The following is an 18,911-nucleotide window of genomic DNA, read 5'->3' as shown; positions in this document are numbered from 1 at the left end:
CCATCGTTAGCACTAGCTGATTATGTTTCTTGCAGGGTGCTAGGAATGCCTTCTGTTTGAAGTGGGCAGATCCAAAGAGAGGATGGTATGGTTTGCAGTACTCTCAGTGTGGGCTCGGGCTAGTGAAGATGAGCACAGTTTTGGCTTCAGCTCTGCTGTGGTACTCAATGCCCTCCTCTCATGCCATCTCCTCCCTGCACATCACATCTCGCCCATGAAAAAAGAGCTCCGTAGCGCGGTCCTCTCCCATTTGCTTCTACTTCGTCCCACAGCATTCTTACTTAATGGAGGGAAGTGTAATGAAGCTTACTTTAAGGGCATGGGCCTCTCACCCGAGTCACGGAGAGGAAAGCCTCGAAGAACAGAAGGATGAATTCTAGAGAGAAGCCAAAGGGGAGTTTCTCTCTGCAGGGATCTCGGCAGAGCTGGTGTTTCACCACGGGGTGCAGCTGGGCAGCGTTTGTGTCTCTGGTGATGCCGGTTTAAAGCCCCTTCCCGTTGCCCTCAGTTCGTGGGGCTGCGCTGAACCCTTGTACTCGAGCCCTGCTGTCTGACTCGGGCCCGGCTCGGCCCCGGGGAGTCCCCTTAGGAGCTCGCTCGGGGCCGCCTCCTCAGCGGCCGACGGTGACACCAGCGCTCGGGAACAAGGGCCGCGAGTGGCGGCGGGACGGGCCGGAGACGGCGCGGAGCGGAGCGGCTCCGCTGAGGCGGGCCGAGCGCGCAGTCCCGCCCGGCGCGGAGGCGGAGGAGGCGCGGGGCCCGTCGGGAACCGCAGTCCGGGCGCCGCCATTTCTCCCTCCGGCAGCGCAGGGGCCTGGACCGCGGTGACTCTGGGCATGGAGAGCGGCTTCGGCTCCGACTTCGGCTCCGGAGGAGGCGGCGGGGGGAAGCTGGACCCGGGGCTCATCATGGAGCAGGTGAAGGTGCAGATCGCCGTGGCCAACGCACAGGAGCTCTTGCAGGTCAGGAGGGGCGGCGGGGCCGGGCGGGGGCTTGCTCGGTCCCGGTGCGGGTCGCGGGAGACGGCCAGGCCGCTCCGCTCCCCTCGCAGCAGGGGCGGCGGCTGCAGCCGGAGCCCCCGGACCGCGCTGCCGCTCACGGGCTCTCTCCGCAGCGGATGACGGACAAGTGCTTTCGGAAGTGCATTGGGAAGCCCGGCGGCGCCCTGGACAACTCCGAGCAGGTGAGGACGGGCGGGAGAGCTGGGCACCCGCGGCCCGTTAGCTCGGGGCTGCCGCTGAGGCTCTGTGTCCCGCAGAAGTGCATCGCCATGTGCATGGACCGGTACATGGACTCCTGGAACACAGTTTCGCGAGCCTACAATTCTCGGCTGCAGCGGGAGAGAGCCAACATGTGACGCCTGCCGGCCTCCGGGCCGAGAGGGACCATGTGGGGAAAGGACAGCGGCCAGTCCAGGTGGTTAGGGGTGAATCCTGCTGCCTTCCCAGCCCCTGCCATGGCAGAGCAATAAAACCTCGCTGAACCTTTTGCATCCGTTGGCTTTTATTAGCACCAACACCAGGAGAGAGTGATTTTTTTTTTTTCCCATGAGCTGCTTGCGTTACTTCTTGTCTTTCCCAAGTGTCCAGATTGGCCCAAGGCATTATATCAATTTCTAAATCCCTGCTGAAAGGGCTGTGACAGGCAAGGAGCCTTCTGTGGAAAACAGGGGCCAAGCCAAGCCAGCAACACAGTACCCTTCCTTGGGACTCTAGCATGGACCCATCCTAAAGGTCCTTACTCAGTCCCTTTTCATTAGTGGAGAAACTGCCAGAAGATTGTCCACATGCCACTTTGGCTGTTTCGTCTCTTATATCTGTATAGTGTTTTGTGGGGCTGTCTTTGGGCTCCTAGGCTTTGACTCAGCTCAAGCACAGTGTTGGGGAGCAGGACAGCCTCGCAAATAGTTGTATGAGCACAGCTAGGGAAGCAGGGTTGGGAAGTACTTAGGTTCTTTTCTTTGTAGAATAAAGTGTGTTGTGTGGCTGTAATATTCTGTAGTTTCTGGTTTGGCTCTGGCACAGATGTTCCATCTTGGAGCCTATATCCTAAGCATAATTTTTTGAGGGAGGAGCATGTCTGCAACAGGGAATGTTGGTCTGCTTTGGGGCACAACTCTATTTTTGTGCTTCCACACTGCTCCTAAAAAGGTGGGTTCATGCTACGTGGTCAGCAGCGGATACAACAGCTGCAAGAGGAGAGTGTTGGAGATCAGCAGTGCCCATGTTGGGTTTTTTTAATCCTTTCTTTTGAAGCTCTTCTGTATTTTATGAAAGATTGTATGGTTTGGTAGACACCGAGACAGACTGGAAGAATGACATCTCCGCACCTCCTAGGACATTCACTGGGATGTGGTGGAACCTAAAGTGTTCTCACACCAGGTAAACTATGAGGAGATATTTGGGAATTTGCACTTACTGAAACTGGAGTTTCCTTTCTAGACTGAAAGAATGACTACTTGAAAATAAAGTGCTTTCAGACATGTTTGCTTAGGGGTCTTTTTACTTTTCTTTATGGTTGTATGAATTCTGTGGTACTGGCTGTCGGCAGTCCCATTTCATTCATGGGAGTGTCCCACAGGTGTTTTAGTCATGAATCTGAACCCATCTGGAGCTGAGCCATGCCTGGGATCCCGGTCTCCCACATAGATGGTGCTCTGTCTCAGAACGTTGTAGATCTTGCTGCCAGCTGGGTTGGGATGGAGGAAACCTCTTGTTATGCCCAGATGCAGAACTTAAAGCACCAAAAATGAGGAGGGGGTTTGGGGTACAAGCAGCTGTTCAGTTTTGGTAGCTGAATCAGTGGGGTCATGCGTAAGTCTGCTCTGCCCAAGACTCAGCACATGAGCTCTGCTGCAGTTCTTTGCTTGTGAACAAAGTTGTCTATGTGTCTTATCCCGGCTGGTAGGACTATCTCGGCACTTAAAATTTTTCCCACCTAGCTTAGCCAGACAGTGGTCTGTGTGGCCATGCCTTAATCTTTCCCAGTGGAATCACCAGTTACCTAATGCTAAAGGAGGTGCGGGGGGATGTGTGAAAAGCCCCTCCTTACACTCTGCTACAGGTCTGGGCCTGTGCAGTCTGAACTCCCAGGTGTTCTAGTCCTGCATTCTCTTAGGATCAATTGGTGGGCCAGGAGGTCATCACTGAGCTCTCTAGTACCACACAGTAATTGGAAACAGCATCACACCCTTCCTAAAAGCCACTGCACAGCACAGTGGCTCCATCAAGTCAGTGAGGTCTGAAACTTCTACAAGGCATAACTTTGGGCCAGGGCAAAGGTCACGAGTCTGTTGGCTTGGCCGTGGGATGACAGCTCATAGGCAGGGCTCAGCCAAACTCCATGAATCTTTGGCAGATGTTTCTGGCACCCATCCAACTAGGAAGGTCATGTCTTAATGTGCAGTATATTTGGCCAGGTCTTAAGATGGGACAGGTTTCATTTATTTGTAGAAAAGGTTTAGAATTTGTACCTTTCTATGCAAAGCAGTTATCAAATGCCTTGATAACAACCAGCAGGTCACACAACACGCATTTGCTCAATACCTGCAAGGCTGTCTTCACCGCTTTGCAGCATCAGAAAAATGTACAGTAGCTGAGAGGTTAGTGCATCCTCTGGCAGTTATTCCTCTCATTCATTGCCTTCCCTGAGTGGTGAAATGCAGTTTCAGAGCTTGAGGTTCTGCACAATCCAGCCTTGGACAGCTGTGACTTTGGTGTAGACACCAGGGAAGTATGGCCTGGCACAGCCATAGCCCCAGCTTGTGATTCCTGCTAGAAACCACTTCCCTGAAGGTTCTCTACATGCCAGGGGCCCACCTGCATCACCCTGCAGAGAGAGGAAAAAGATCCAGTATCAAGCCACGAGCAGTGCAGTTCCCCCAGCTGTGAAATGTTCTTTCTCTCTGGGGCATGGGCATTTGCTGTCCTGTTCCCCACTTCCCCAGGAACCCCATTCCAAGCTGGAGGACTGCTCAGTGATGTACCTGCATGAACAATCTGAAGCTGGGGTTCTGGAACATAGAAGAGTGTGTTTAGGTGTACAGTAGGGTCATGGAACAAGCTCCTTGTGGTCTTTTGCTTAGCATTACCTCTCTGTATTTCCCTGACCTGTCACAGGTTGGTGGGGCAAGCAGCATGAGGTGTATGCAGGATGGACATGGATAAAAGCAGCAGCCAGTTGATAGATGGACAGACATCTGAGCTAAGGGAGACAGGGCTGGGCCCTCCTGAGAGAATATAGTCTAGGGACTTGGCATAAGTTTGCTCTGTCCCAGTCACTGCATTTGCTGCTCTTGCACTCACTGAGCAGCTGTCGACGGTGCCCTGTGGGAAACCAGCACACAGCATCCTGCTGCTGATCTGGACAGGGTAGAACTTTTTGCAGGCCTGGTCTCCGATCATGTTCACTGCTGCTTTTTGCAGATGCTTTGACATGAGGCCTGAGGAGAGACAAGTATTGCTGTTAGCTGGGTGAAGAACGCATGAGAAACAGCAGCATGTGAAACGGGGTCTCTGCAGCCTCACTTGTTTGCCAGAGGGAGAGACCTGCTCTGGGAAAGTGAGTCACCTGGTTCAGCAGAGCAAACTGCAGAAGGTCCCTTGGGTGTATCGTTTGTCAGGCAGCTTGGCTGACCAGACACAAATGGTATTGGGGTGTCCTTGTACAGCAGGAGCACAGCTGGAGCAGCTGCTGTGGAGGTGGAGAGCACAGTGGCTGGCATGTGGAAAGCTTGGGAAAGCTCCAAGAGGGAAGAGGTGTGATAAAAGGGAGGAGCAGTGTGCATGGTAGCTGGGAGGAGATGGTGGTGGGACCAGGCCTCGCCCAGCTTGGTATCCTCTGCAGCATATGGCCTAGGATGGGAGTGCTTGGGGTAGTGGTGTGGGAACTTAGATGTTTGGGCTTGCAGTGTTGCAGTGTAGGTGGCCAAGCACTGAACTTGGCCATTATGGTTGGGGGGGGGCGTATTTAGCCAGTACCTCCTTCCTTTGTGGAGCCCCAGCCTGTGATGAAGCATCTGGCCCCTTCATGGAAGATGTGAGAACTGTCTGGGAGGCATATAGGTCTGATGGTGCTGGTGAACATGACAGGTGTGCTCAGTTCCAGTAGTGCCACATCATAGTCTAGGCTGTAGACGTTGTAAAAAGGGTGTTTGTAGATACGAAATATTTTCTCCATTTTGCCATCGATGCCACTCAGGAAAGGTGTTCCTAGATAGGCCACCCACATTTTGGGGTCACTGTAACTGCAGAAAGACAGCAAACCTGGCTGTTAGGAGCATAGCCTCACAAGGAGGGCCATCCCTCCACTTGTGGGGCTGGCCACACCTTGGGAGGTCAGGACCCCTGTCTCCAGAACCAGTGGGTGTACTTGGGCTTTGTTCCACCCTTTCCTTTTCACACTCACCTCTAGGGGCATTTCTCTGATAGGGGGTGTGTGCTTCCTGTGGGGTACAGCATGCCAGCCAGGTGCTGGACCGCAAGGGAGGGGAACAGCAGGTTGGCTGATGGGACTGAGGCAAGAGCCAGCTGACTTAACTAGCTTATCTCAGACTTACATGTCAAAGCAGTGAGCTGCAGAGAGCAGCCACCTGTCAGCAATAAGGACAGCCCCACACTTGTGCTCCTTCCGTCGAAGCCAGAGACTGACTTGCCAGGGCCATTCTCCTCGAGCCGCGCTGCTGCCACCCACGATCTTGCTAAAGGCCAGAGCCGTTGTTGAGCCACAATCTGGAACACAGGAGGAAGCACCATGGTTTTAAATAACCATAAATTAAAGGAATGACTTCCTGCCTTCCAGAACCTGTGCTGTGGGACAGCCTGCTGGGGGAGCACGTACAGGACAGTAGAATGTGATGAATTCAGTTCACCCCGCTGAGGCAAGCCTTGACAGGCAGGGTATATTTTGCAGACTTGTTATCACAGATCACACCTTCCATGGATGTGGTATGCGAGGAGCAGGTATTTGGATGGACTGGTTCAGCTATCAAACAGCAAGGAATGTGCAGCCCGAAGTGCAGTCCCAGGGATGCCAAGACACTTTCTGGGCTGCCATGTTGTGCAGGCCCGTCTTGCTACCTTGTGCTACCAGACTGACTGGCCAAAAGGCCTGTGTGCTGGGAAATGGGTTCTAATGTCGGTAGCAGAGTAGAAGAGGCTGCACTTTCTGGCAGTAAATTTGGACCCAGCTCATCCAGCTTTATCTTGTTTTAGGCTCTGGCAGAGCAAGTACGATCTGGACCCCAGTGGGCTAGGCCCCCAGTGTATGGGCCCAAGACAGCCAGTGTGAATATGGTGGGTACCACTGTGGAGGAGTCCAGGTCATGTACAGCACAGCTGGCAGCAGCCACGGGCTACAGAAGAGAACTCACCACAGTTGTGCTCGTCGAAGCCGTTGCTGCAGTCCACAACACCATCACATTCAGGATTTTCTTTTCCAATACACACCTTGCTGGAACACTTGAAAGTGAGGCTGGTACAAGGCACCACTGGAAGGCAATAACCCATGACCTGCTCAGTACTCTATATGCTGGAGGCCTCCTGCCAACATGTCAATGCCATCAGTTACCAGTTTTACCTGGGGTTTGGGTAGGCTTGGCAGTCTCAGTCGTTCTCAGAGCTGTGGAGGTTTCACTCATGGTTGTACTCCTCTTTGTCCCCAGGGTGGTTCTGCTGGCTGGACCTGCAGCCATTGTGCTGGGCTGGATAAAAATGGCTGTGGTAGAAGTTCTAGGAATGGCTGAACTGGAAGGGATGCTTGTGCCACCACTGGGCAACTGGGAGATGGTGTCCAGGATCCAGTCTGTGAGTTTGGTAATTCTGGAGTACACACCAGGTCTCATAGCCTGGGCACAACCAAATCCCCAGCTCACGATGCCAGCAAGGTAAAACACTCCTGGGGTCACCTCACAGGCCAAGGGCCCACCTGAATCTCCCTGCAGAAGAAGCAAGGCAATAGATGCTCAGTCCAATCAGGTTTGCCCCTCAGACACACCAGAAGAACTTAACTACCCCCAACTCTTCTTTCTCCAGCCTTGTGGGCCTGTCTGCTGTCATGCAGTGTGTATGCAGGGCATGAGTATGGAGCAGTTGAAGTTAGGGTCAGTGGCTCAACCTGGCTCCTGTCAGCACCTTTCCACAGCTGCCACTGACTCACTGCCACAGGAGGAGACCTGTGTCATCCAGATTTGTCTGGCCAGAGTGGTGGGATGTTGGTTTAAGTAATTCTCAGCTTGGTGGAGCTTTATTTACTTTTCTGAATTTCCAAAGTAGCGGGCTGGGGTTTTTTGTGCTCAAGTACATGTGAATTGCACAGATGGATTACAGCAGCTCAGTAAATATTTCACAAGGATCTGCTGAAGGCAAAGTTAGCCCAGCTTTCTAGAACAATCTACAGAGTAGAGAAATCCCGCACTTTTACCTGGCATGAGTCCACCATCCCCTCCATGAAGCCAGCACAGATCATTCGATCAGTGAGGGAGAAGTTGTAGAGGAAGTTGCAGGTGTTCTGTTCTATGATGCCCACAGATGCTTTCTGCAGGATCTCGGGCTTGGTGTCTGCATGAAAACCACAGAATTGGTGAGTGCAGCAGAGGGAAGGAGCTAGCTAATGGCTTTTAGACTGACTTAACACATATTTTGGGAAAATAGGTTCCAATCCCACATGGCAATTGAGTCCTATATAACCTATATAACCTGTTTTCTCTGCAGCCCTGAAGCTTGTGGCTCACCCCAGGGTGCAGTTTCGTGTCTGTGCTAAGGATTCTGCACAGTTTTTGTCCCATGCTCATGAGTTTGTGGGCTTGTCAGCTGGACTTCTTTGGTAGCACATGTGCCACTCTCAGGCCTTCTCCCTGTATCTTTGCTTATGCTCATTGCTTGGAACACCTCTGTGACTGAGAGTGGCTGCTGTGGCTGACATACCATCCTGCCAGAGCTGCAGCAGGCTCCGAGGCGAGCGCCTGACATGGTAGAGCTACTGAGGGCAGTCCAGCAGGTTTCTCCTGGTTCCCACCAAGCTGCTCTCTCCATTTTCTTCTTTGCTGGTGACTCCTAGGTAACTGTGGCTTAAGGTAGTGCTCCGTGTGCCTTTGTTTTTGCTAATTCTTGTGTTTGTCAGTTCCTGACTGTCCCTGTTACTGACCCCTGTCCTATACATTCCCAGGAATGTGGGTCACAGTGGCATGGGCTTTGCTGCTCAGGGTATCACTGCTCCAAGGCAGAACAGCAGGTATTGCATTACTGCTTACCATTCCCTTCCTGGAGGTCACCCCATCCAGAAATGAGGCACTTCTTGCCAACAGGAAACTTCTGCATGGCAACTGGGAGGCACACAGGCTGTATGTATTTGTTGAAGACAAGAGGTCTTGCCAGTTCAAGTACAGCCACATCAAAGTCCAGAATCATGGGGTTGAAGAGGGGATGTGGGATCACTCTTGTTACATTGACTTTCACTGCATTCTCATCTGTTCCATTTATTGATGTTGTTCCCACATGGGCTTCAATCTCTTCTGGCATTGTCCTGCAAATACATAAGCCTAAATGTGCATACTCACACACTTATCCCTGGCATGAATTCTGACATTAAAATTACAGACAGCTTCACCTGAACAGCATGCAGCAGAGCAGCCCTGCTAAGTCAGGCCCAAAGAACTGTTTCCAGCAGTGGTACCTGTTGGATATTATCTGAAGAGCAAATAAACATGTAATAATAATCCTCTCTTCACCTCCAGAAATTTGTGATTTCAGGAGTGTTCTGGCACACAGGTGGTGCCCCTGTATGCAGTAGGTCTTGCTGGATTTTTTGGTTTTATTTGGATTTTTCTAAAGTTGTGTTTATTCTTTTTTTTTTAACCCCAGGTGAATTTTTAATATTCAGCTTAATGACATTTCTTAGAAGAACTTTTGCTTCCTTTTGATTGTTTTCTACCTGCTCTTGGTGATTATTTGGTATCTTAAAAAGACAGTCAAAAGGCATTCCCTAAACACTTTGTACCCTTCATTATTGTACAGTCCCATCAAACACTGCCTTCCCATTAGTTGGTTTTTTCCCCAGGTCTAGTCTGATCTATTTTCTTGTGCTTCCTATGATGCTGCTCCACATCCTGCTCATCCCTGAGCCTTGTGAACACATTCTCACAGTGTTACTCTTGCCCTCCCTGTGATGTTGGAGAAGTTGGTGTGCTGTGCATTACCAGCAACATCCCGCTCATCTCCCTTGTTTTTTACTGCTCATTCCTATGCTCATTAACTGCCCCTGCCACAGGATCACTGCTGTCAGGGCAATATCCACATGTTTCTGGCCTCTTGCTTTGAACTGCAACAGCTGATGGAGACTCACCCTCATTCACAAACGGACAGCACTGCTGGTTTTGCTGTGTACCTCATTTCACACTTGCCTACCTTGCAGTTCACTTGTTCCATTATTGCCCAGCTGTTTAATGCATGAGGTTGTCTTAAAATCCTTCAGAGTTAGTAACCCACCTTTTCTGCTTCCAGGAATTTATTCCTGACAAGCATTATCTTCTTGCTACTCACTTCTTTAGGCTACTTATAAACCTACGCTTGGGTTCTTGCAATTTAACAAAACTGTGCAGGATTGAACTCACCATTTTCCCTTTATTAGCTGACCATGTGTCTCTATTTCAAATATTATAGACAATTTTTTAAGGTTAAGTTTATTAAAGAAACTCTCTTGTGACACTTTCTTCCACTCCTTTTAGATATGTTGTCCTTTCTCTCTGATTAGGCTGCTTTAACCTTCCTCTGCCTCATTCCAACCTCCCCACAAATTCCTTTTTGCTATGAATGTCTAGTTATAGCAAAAATTAACTTTCAACATGTGTTCTTGATTTCCATTTCTTGGCTCCACTGCCACACTGTGGGTTTGGCTGCTCTGTACTGGTGGGCAGGTGAGCTGGAGCAGGGACAGGGATGGGCTCTTACTCATTGAAGCAGTGAGCTGCTGACAGCAGCCAGCGGTCCCCAATGATGGTGGCTCCACAGAAATGTCTGGAGTCTTCCTTCAGGCTGACTTGCCAAGGGATCTCTCCTCTGGAAGCATCTGTTCCTCCCACAATCTTGCTGGGTTTAGAGAACCCGGGTCGCCCTCCACACTCTGAACAAAAATCAAAGCATGACTTGTGAGTATTCCTAGCAGAAAACAAGCAAGGAAAGACTTTGCTCTTTCTAACCTTAGCAGGGACAGGTTAGGCCTGAGGTGTGAGATATCTGCCCATGCCCTGCTGGCTGATAGTGGCAGTGGCCATGTACAGCTGGACTTTCACACAAACTGCTGTTCTGCATCTTGCTCTTGGCAAGTCGTGAATCCTGGGCCTTTCTTGAAGGCAGAGTAATCAGCAGCTCCATGCCTCTTAGCCTTGACATTCCAGATAAAAGTTTATTCTAGATTTAGAAAAATACCCTTCATTTGCATCTCCTTGCAAAGCTGCTGGGAGCACTCCTTGGAGTGGACAGGTCATCCTGCAGACACTTGCCCTCCTTCCCTTCAGGGAGCATTGTTGCTGTGAAGGGGCAGCCATCAGTTTTGAACTGCTGGGAGCTCCTTAGGTGGCAAGCAAAAGTAAGTGATCAACAGGTTAAATACTGTCAGATGCTGCTGTGCCTTAGTGACCTGTTCTGGGCCTGCCAGAGCAGACCAGTTACACAGCAAGATTACACAGTCACAAAAGCAAAGGAGTGCAAGGAACTGCAGAGGTACTGAGTGACTTTGCCAGGTTGCTCTGGACTGAGCTAGGGCAGCCATATAGTGTCATTTGTACCTTAGCACTTCAGCAAAGTTGTGTGGCTCACCCTAGAAAATGTCAGCTTAGGTTAGCGGAGGAATGAACCTGATGTTTGGACATGTACCTGCCAGTCTGCCTGCTGTGGGTGCTCATACCTTGTGGTCCTGCTGCAGTCACTGGCCTGCTGGCAGCTGGGGCTAGTGAGGTGGTTGGGGTTGCTCTGGTGGTGGTGTTGACCTCTTCAGCACTGACCATGTTACTGTTAGTCCTGAAGTGCACTGGAGGAACAGTATGGGCTATGGAGGTAGGGAAGGCAGAAATAGCATCCAAGATCCAGTCTCTGAGTTTGGTAACACGTGTGTAAACGCCAGGCCGCCTGGCTTCAGCACATCCAATACCCCAACTCACAATTCCCGCCAGAAAAAACCTGCCAGATGGTTCTTGGCAAACCAGAGGCCCACCAGAATCACCCTGCAAGAGAAAGCAGATGGTGAGCTCTCCCTAGGGATGCACTGAGCTTGCCCTGGCCACCCTCAGCATCCCTCTACCAGCTGGGGTCTCTCTGTCCCTGTATGTCCTAGCTCACTTCATATTTGCTCCAGCCTAGTGATGAGTGGAGTATCTGTGTGCTGGCCTTTGGGTGTTCCTCTGGGCACGCTGTCCTGCTATTACACAGAAGCCTTGGGCCCTTTATATTCCAGAAGAACAAAGGACACAATCTGTAAAATCTAGGATTAAGCATTTCTACTGCTTTAATAATTTGTAAAACCTCATAAAGGTTAATCCTAGCAGCCCATACACAACCAGATGATGGGTGTTCATTGCCTGATACAGAACCCAGGGAGACCACATTAATGTTTGCATCAGGTTTTCTTGATGTCAGAAGTGGTTCATTTCTTGGTTATTGTGGGGCCCTGTGACTATTATTGATGGACATATGGTGTCTGTGAAGCTGGTTATGCCTTCTGGGGATGAGATTGCTCTAGATCAGTAATTAATAACCTGATGGGTCATGTTCATCACACAACCTTGAATCTTCAATTCTTGGCCCCTTCTCTGGTGTTTGTGCTGTATTTGGTGCAGAAATACGAAGCACTACCACCAAAAAAGTGCATATTTGTTTAGCTGGTTTCTGTTGGTTTGAATGTTCCTGCCAAACCACAGAGACAGACCTGGAAATCACAGTCCTCCTCCCGCATCACAGTTCTCCTCTCTCCACACTATCAAAGGCAGGACTATCTCCAGGGGACCACTTGCAGTTCCAAGATGAATAAAGGCTAACTAAAAAACCACTCTGTTGTTCACCAAAAACCATTGTGTATGTTTTAATTTCCACTGCTGCCCTTTGACCATCTGGATTTTTATCTGAAGACCTGTGTGGAATATCGGTAGGGCCAGCCCTGATGTCAGCTCAGGAAGACGAGAAAAGTAGTTACTTATCTGAAAGAGCCCCCTAAACAATAGTGCCCTGCTCTAAGCAGTAGAGAACATATCCTCATTTGTGTCTTCTGCAGTCACTGATCTGTGCTTGGGTCCAAGGCAGAGCCTCAAACCTCAATGGGAAACTGTGACTATAGTGTCAGTTCTGCTTCTTGAAGTGTCACTTGGTACATACTGGGAGGGAAAAGCCTTATGTGGGCAGGTGTGCCATCTTCTCTGGCCAAAGCTTACCTGGCAGGAGTCAACCTTCCCCTCCAGGTAGCCAGCACACATCATCCTGTCTGTGAGGACATGGCTGTAGAGACTGGAACACAGGTTCTGATCTAGGAGCTCCACTGTTGCCTTCTGCAGGAACTCAGGTTTCACCACTGAATGAGAAAGACACAATTGTGAGCTCAGTGCAGGAAGCCCCGCACAGGATCAGCAGCTCAGGGTACAGCCCACCTCAGTCGGCCAAGCAAGGTCCAAGTTCCCTTCCCCAATGCCTGCTGCTGCACTCACACCCCACCATGTCTTCTCTGCTGCCTGCCATGCTTTGCTTACAGAAATCCTCCTTGAGGTAGCCCCAGCCAGAAATAAGGCACTTCTTGCTGGTGGGGAAGTGATGGCCAGCATCTGGCAGGCACACGGGCTGGATGTACTTAGTGAAGGTCACAGGTCTCTTCAGCTCCAGCACGGCCACGTCATAGTCAGCTGTGTCAGCGTTGTAAGAGGGGTGTGGGATGATCTGGGAAATGTCCATTTTCACTGCACTGCCATCAGAGCCTCTGAGGGAGGTGGTCCCTATGTAAGCTGCCCACATGGCTGGGTCCTGAAACCTAGAGGAGAGACAGTGGGAGCCATGTGAACCTGCAGCCACAACATTGTCCTGCAAACCCAAGCTGCCTACTGCCCATCCTGCCATCCACTCCAGAAGTGATGGAAACTCCTCATTCTCCCTGTGGTGGGGCAGAGAGGTGCAGTGGGATCTTGAGCAGATACAGCAGCTTTTGGAACAGGGATGGAGGGTGGAAAGCGGTGTGACTGAAACTTACTCAGTAAAGCAGTGAGCAGCAGACACCAGCCACTTCTCTGTGAGGATTGCAGCACCACAGAAGTGCTCATTGTTCTCTCGAAGGCTGACTTGCCATGGGAACTCCCCTCTGGATGCCTCTGAGCCTCCAACTATCCTGCTGGCAGTCTGCATGGCAGGGCGACTCCCACAGTCTGAAAGGGAGGAGAAAGTCAGTGCATCAGGATCCTGCTACTGCACCCCAGCAACACACTCTTGGGGGCAAGTGGGAAAAGCTGCTTCAGCTTTGTGTGTGCTGTTGGCATATGCTCAAGCAGCAGGGTGGTACTTGGGATGGCACAGAGCAGCCTTTAAAGCCTTTAACCTGCAGGCTTGGGAGGAGCACCGCAAAGCACAGGGCCATCACAGCATCCTCCCTGAAACTCTTCTGGAGCAAGAAACTGCAGAGCAGCATCCTGACTAGTTTGATGAGCTCAGCTACTGCCTTGTGATAAGCTTCCAGCAGCCCATGGACATGTGGCTCTTGTCCATTGTGCCAGCCTACCAGCAAGGTGGACTTTGTCACAACCCATCACAGTGGATGGGACCAAGGTGTTTCCAAGGCACAGTGTCCCTCATCTCGATGCAGCCATTTACCATTGGCTTGAAAAGTCATGTCATATCTTTGGCTGTCTTCAGTGCCTGAGAGCCACTGGTGTCCCAGCTGTTGAGGTCTATCAACAGTAGGTTGTGGCTGGCCTCTGTGTCCAGGAGACCTGCTGTGGGAGATTCAGCACAGCCCCTTCCATCAGAGGCATCAGCACAGCCTGTTTGGCTGTCACATTCAGGGCTTCCTTTTCACATATTGGATGTTGGAGCAAGTGACAGCCTGTGTCCCAAGGGCAGCTCCCTGGGGACAGCAAGGCTTGAGTCACTCATGTCTTCTGCAGTCCACACAGCAACTCTCCCCTGGCTTGCCCAGGGGCAACCACCACTGTATCCTTGTCCTTCTGCTCCCTGGCTGCCCCAGAGTCCCTGCAGGATGGTGCTGGGAGCAGAGCTGCAGCTTCTTTTGAGCTTGCCCTGGGCCACCAGGCTATGAACAAGATGGGGCCCAAGCCTGTGTCTGTATCCAGGCTGCTGATGAGGAAGAGGAGGAGGAGGCTGCAGAGAGCAGGTGATTCTTCCTGCTGCCTGGCTCTTACCTGATTTCAGTCCAGGTCTGTGGGAAGAAACCTTGTTGGGACCTGGGACAAAGAGGGAGGAATCAGGATCAGCAAGGGCAGGGCAGCCCAACCTCAGGTCCTGGAGATGTGTTCCTGGGCTGGGGCTGCCACGGCCTTTGCTGCATCTTGCTTTCCTGCCTGGTGATCTCTTTGCCCACCCGTGGCCACTGTGAGGCAGGGCCCAGGTCCCTGCTGGGGACTGCTCTGCCACAGGGCAGGGGATGTGCAGCCCCCTTCTCCCTTGCAGGCTTTGGGGTGACTCCATGTACAGAGAGAAATTCCCAAAAGCTGCCTCTCAGGAGCAGATGGGGCTGAAGCTATGCAAGGCTGTTTGCCTAAAGCCAAGGGGACTCTCAGCACCTTCCATGTGGGCAGCACAAGGTTCCCAAAGATCCAGGGATCCTGCCCATTCCAGCAGAGGGTGCAGAGGGACCTGCAGAGGAGCTCACACCTTCATGTCTCCCAAGCTCATGGGTTATTTTTAATTGGCTGGACCTGGAGTTCTATGGTCACATGCAGCTGCACTGTCACAGAAGGAAAGGAGAATTTCTTATCAGGTGGTTTCAGAGAGTAATTCAAGTATGAGAAATAGCAGCCTGAGCTGTAGTTATTGCTACAGCTCTGAGGTCTGCCTAAGGGCTGCTGTGCACAGGTAGGTACAGACAACCCAGCCATTAACTTCTGGAGCTTAATCCCCTGTCCCGCAGACTGACTTCAGGTGCTGCAAGAAAAGCCAAAGCAGTTGCAATTTATGCTTTATGTTCTGTCATTGCTGTGGGCCTCTCAACCTGCTCTTGCAGTGTAGAGCAGCTGGACAGCATTAGTGTTGGAGGGGTATCTGGGAACCCACAAATGTCTCTTAAGCTGACAAGACCTAGGCTGGTTTCTGCTGCTGTCTGGTGAAGCTGGAGCAGCTGGGAGCCAGGCAGACAATTTTATTGGTTTGCTGGGTACCTGCCAGCACCCCAATTTCTAACACTGCTGCTGGGCACAAAGCCTTGACTGGACATGCAGAGCTAAAGCCCTGCAGCAGTTTGGCTGACTAATGGTGGCTTGGCTCTGTGCCCTTGGGTGCCAGCAGCCCCAGCACAGGGCACCCTGCTCTGCCGGCCCAGCAGTGGCACGAGGGCCATACCTGTGAGAGAAGCTGAGGAGATGGTCCCATAGGCAGCCAGGGAAAAACCCTGCCTTTGCAGGGCAGCTGCCAGCCCATGCCTGAAAGCCTCCTCCTCCAAGGTGGAGCTCAGGGGCTGGGAATCCTGGGGGGTGAAGAGGAGGCGGAAATGGACGATCACACTGGAGTTTCCATTCCTATTGGGAGACAGAGAATTAAGGGGGACCTTGGCTTCATGATCAGTCAGGTTCCTATGCTAGCTGTCTACAGGGAACTCAAAGGAAACAAATCTTAATATTTTGATTCTTAATAATTTAAAGTTTCTCTGGAGATGTGCTCTGGGTTGAAGTGGTCATTTGATTTTTTTTTCCCCTTTGGCCCAAAGCTGTGGTTGAAAAAATTGTTTTCCTCTGCCTTTCTGACTGCATTTTGAAACGAACAAATCCAGAACATTGTTGCAATCCCAGATGAAAATCCAGCCTTGACCAAAAACCAGTTTTTCTTTGTACGAGCTTTGAACAAGAGCACAGGTGAGTTCACCTTCTTGAGGTGAGGCTTGTCAGAATTCTCTGAAACATGAGCTGCAGGGTCTGCAGAGATAGCTGCCTACTCACCTGTAGCCCAGGATGGTGCAACCAGTGCAACTCCAGTTCAGCTGGGAGTCCTGGAGACTGGACAGAAACTGCAAAGCAAAGAGTGATGGTCACACACTTACTGGACCCCAAGGAGGTAGGAATAGATGATGCCTGGGATTTTGATGGAATGTGGAGCTGTAGATGCATGGTCTTTTGTCTCTGTAAGCAGAAGCACCCATGTCTAGCTCATATGTAAACTTTTGCCTACCCTGGCTTTTAGGGCATGAGGTAGTACATCTTTTTTTTTACGCAAGGAATAGGCCTGAACACACATTTCCCACTCCACGAATGTCTCTCAGAGCCCTGACAGGGCCTCTCAAAGTGCAGCTCAGCCCCACAGTGCACCCTGCCGATGTTTAAGAAGTCCTAGTTTTCCTCCTTGGCATGGAGATTCTGCTGGTGCTACCACTGCAGTATTTCACAAGTGTTTTTCCAGAAGGCCCAGATCAACTCACCAGCCTCTCAAGAGCAGGTGTCAGCACCCTGTAGTAGTCCGAGTTCTCTGTCTGTAAGCTGCTGTTGAATGTGATTCCTTGCAGCTCCACTGTGTGCTCAAAGCTGGTCTCTCCTGAGGAATGGCAGGCTGCCAGAAAGGGAAGGTGTCTGTCAGCTTTCCTCACAGCTTTGCAACATGAATATCATAAAGTCCTTCAAACCCCCTGTTTTTAGCAGCTTGACTGTCCCTGAGCATCCCAGCTGCCTTGGGGTGCCCCATAACCAGACTGGGGTCCCCTGCACATGTGCAGTAATAGCATTTTGTACTGAACTTGTTGGAACTTGAAAACCATGGGTTTTTGTCAAGCCTGAGACAGAAATACATGAACAGACGGGTACAGTCTGGCAACCTGAGATTGGCCCTTTCCTTGCAGGAACAGTCTCGGGAAGGTTCTGCTGGGTACTGAAGCCACTTCAGAAACTGTGACTGTACAGTGGCACATGTCAGTCATGTCATGCTGGGGTCCTCACTGGGGTGCTGGCCTGAGGTGGCCATGGGACAGCAGAAGCAACAGGAGAGATGTGGAAGAGGGAGGGAGATGGTGGCCATGCTCTGGAGTGGGACAGTAAAACAGGCAGTGCTCAGTGGCTGCAAGTGGTCATGATGGGAAATGGCAGAGGCAGCAAGGTACAGTGACAAGAAATTTGAAAGACACAGAGAGAGATTACAGGACAGAATCATAGAATCATGGAATTGTTTAGGTTGGAAGGGACCTCTGAGATCACTGAGTCCAATCATTTCACCAGCACTGCCAAGGCCACCATTAACTCATGTCCCCTAATGCCATATCTACATGTTTCTTAAGTTGCTTAAATTGCAGGGATGGGGATTCCACCACTGCTCTGGGCAACCTGTGCCGGGTCTGGACAGCCTATGTACTGAACAAATTTTCCCAGTATCCAATCTTAAACTCCCCTGGGCTACCTTGAGGCCTTTTCTTCTTTCCTGTCCTTGTTCCCTGGGAGCAGACCCCAAACACCCCCTGGCTGCCCCCTCCTGTCAGGGAGCTGTGCAGAGCCAGAAGGTTCCTCCGAGCCTCCTTTTCTGCAGGCTGAGCCCCCCAAGCTCCCTCAGTTGCTTCTGGTGCTTCAGCCCCTTCCCCAACTCTGCTCTCTTCTCTGGACACGCTCCAGCCCCTCAATGTCTTTCTTGTTATGAGATGTTCTAAAACTGAACCCTGGATTTGGGGCCTCACCAGTGCCCAGCACAGAGCGACAGTCACTGCCCCGATCCTGATGGCCACACTATTCCTTCAGCAGATCAACATCCCACCCAGCTTGAGTTGTCTGTGAACTGACTGAGGGTGCCCTCAATCCCCACTAATAAAGATATTTAACAGGGCTGGCTTCAGAGTGGCCCTGAGGAACACCACTGGTCACCAGTGTCCAGCTGGATGTGACTCCCTTCACTACCACTCTCTGGGCCTGGTCATCCTGCTAGTTTTTATCCGTTAAAGAGCACACCCATCCAAGCCATAAGCAGCCAGTTCCTCCAAGAAAATGTTTATGGAAAATGGTGTCAAAGGCTTTACTGAAGTTGAGGTAGACCAGATTCAGACCCTTTCCCTCATCCACTAGGCAGGTCATCTTGTCATAGAAGGATGTCAGATTGGTCAAGCAGAAAAGGAATAGAGCATATGTATCATGAGATGCTGAAGATAAAGTGCTCCAAAGTCACATATTGAGAACATGAGCTGACTACAGCCCTTGTAGTTTTTGTGCATTGTGCAGAAAGGTGTCTGCATTTTGTCCTCAGTAGGAGGATTTTGAGGGTTTTTGCTATAAGCAGTGCAGAGCATTGCTCTTTTGGAGCTGATAAACTGAAAGAATGCACCTGGCTGCACACTCACCCAGCAGGATCCCCAGGCAGAGGGCTGTTGTGCTGCCAGCCACGGCAGCAGCAGCGGTTACCTTCCAGCAGCAGGCCCCCAGCCTCCTCCTCTGGGCACCTGGCTTTAGCTGGTCCATGCTTTCTGAGCAGCTCTACAGATGGGCTCTGTGATTAAAAAGAAGAGGAGGAAAATGACAAGACTGGAATGAAATCTGTCATGCCAGCTGTGGTTACCCCAGGAGCATCATTGTCTGCTCCTGCTGGACCATCCCGACCTGGCTATGGAAGACTTGGCATTAGGCTACTTATACCCCCAAGGTGCATGTTATATGGATTAAAATTCTCTAAGTAATAAACCTCACCCTGGAGTCGTTCATGAGGCAGATTGCAGGGTGAGGTTTCATATAGCCCAATGCTATTCCACATTTTTTGCAG

The 18,911-nt window shown here is 51.0% G+C and overlaps 2 protein-coding genes across 2 annotated transcripts; one reads left to right on the top strand and one right to left on the bottom strand.

Annotated features, from left to right (window-relative positions):
* Positions 1 to 759: 759 nt before the first annotated feature.
* TIMM13 (translocase of inner mitochondrial membrane 13) lies at positions 760 to 2,482 on the top strand. The gene is made up of 3 exons (XM_041423198.1): positions 760 to 962; positions 1,115 to 1,183; positions 1,259 to 2,482. Exons 1-3 carry the CDS (start codon positions 837 to 839, stop codon positions 1,355 to 1,357), a joined length of 294 nt encoding a protein of 97 aa, XP_041279132.1. The 5' UTR covers positions 760 to 836; the 3' UTR covers positions 1,358 to 2,482.
* Positions 2,483 to 3,666: 1,184 nt separating this feature from the next.
* On the bottom strand, positions 3,667 to 18,613 carry TMPRSS9 (transmembrane serine protease 9). Its single transcript, XM_041422955.1, is given in 19 exon segments — positions 3,667 to 3,828; positions 4,305 to 4,441; positions 4,980 to 5,245; positions 5,407 to 5,471; positions 5,554 to 5,729; positions 6,371 to 6,487; positions 6,577 to 6,934; positions 7,420 to 7,556; positions 8,249 to 8,520; positions 9,945 to 10,116; positions 10,900 to 11,215; positions 12,416 to 12,552; positions 12,728 to 13,002; positions 13,219 to 13,390; positions 14,381 to 14,422; positions 15,537 to 15,712; positions 16,130 to 16,197; positions 16,606 to 16,733; positions 18,496 to 18,613. Coding segments are annotated over 19 exon segments (3,294 nt in total).
* Between the last annotated feature and the right edge of the window lie 298 nt (positions 18,614 to 18,911).

Source organism: Onychostruthus taczanowskii, unplaced genomic scaffold, assembly GCF_017590055.1.
Source record: "Onychostruthus taczanowskii isolate IOZ18803 unplaced genomic scaffold, ASM1759005v1 scaffold110, whole genome shotgun sequence".
Taxonomy (NCBI): Eukaryota; Metazoa; Chordata; class Aves; order Passeriformes; family Passeridae; genus Onychostruthus; species Onychostruthus taczanowskii.
The sequence above is the reverse complement of the archived record's forward strand: the minus strand, read 5'-3'. Positions and strand labels throughout refer to the sequence as shown.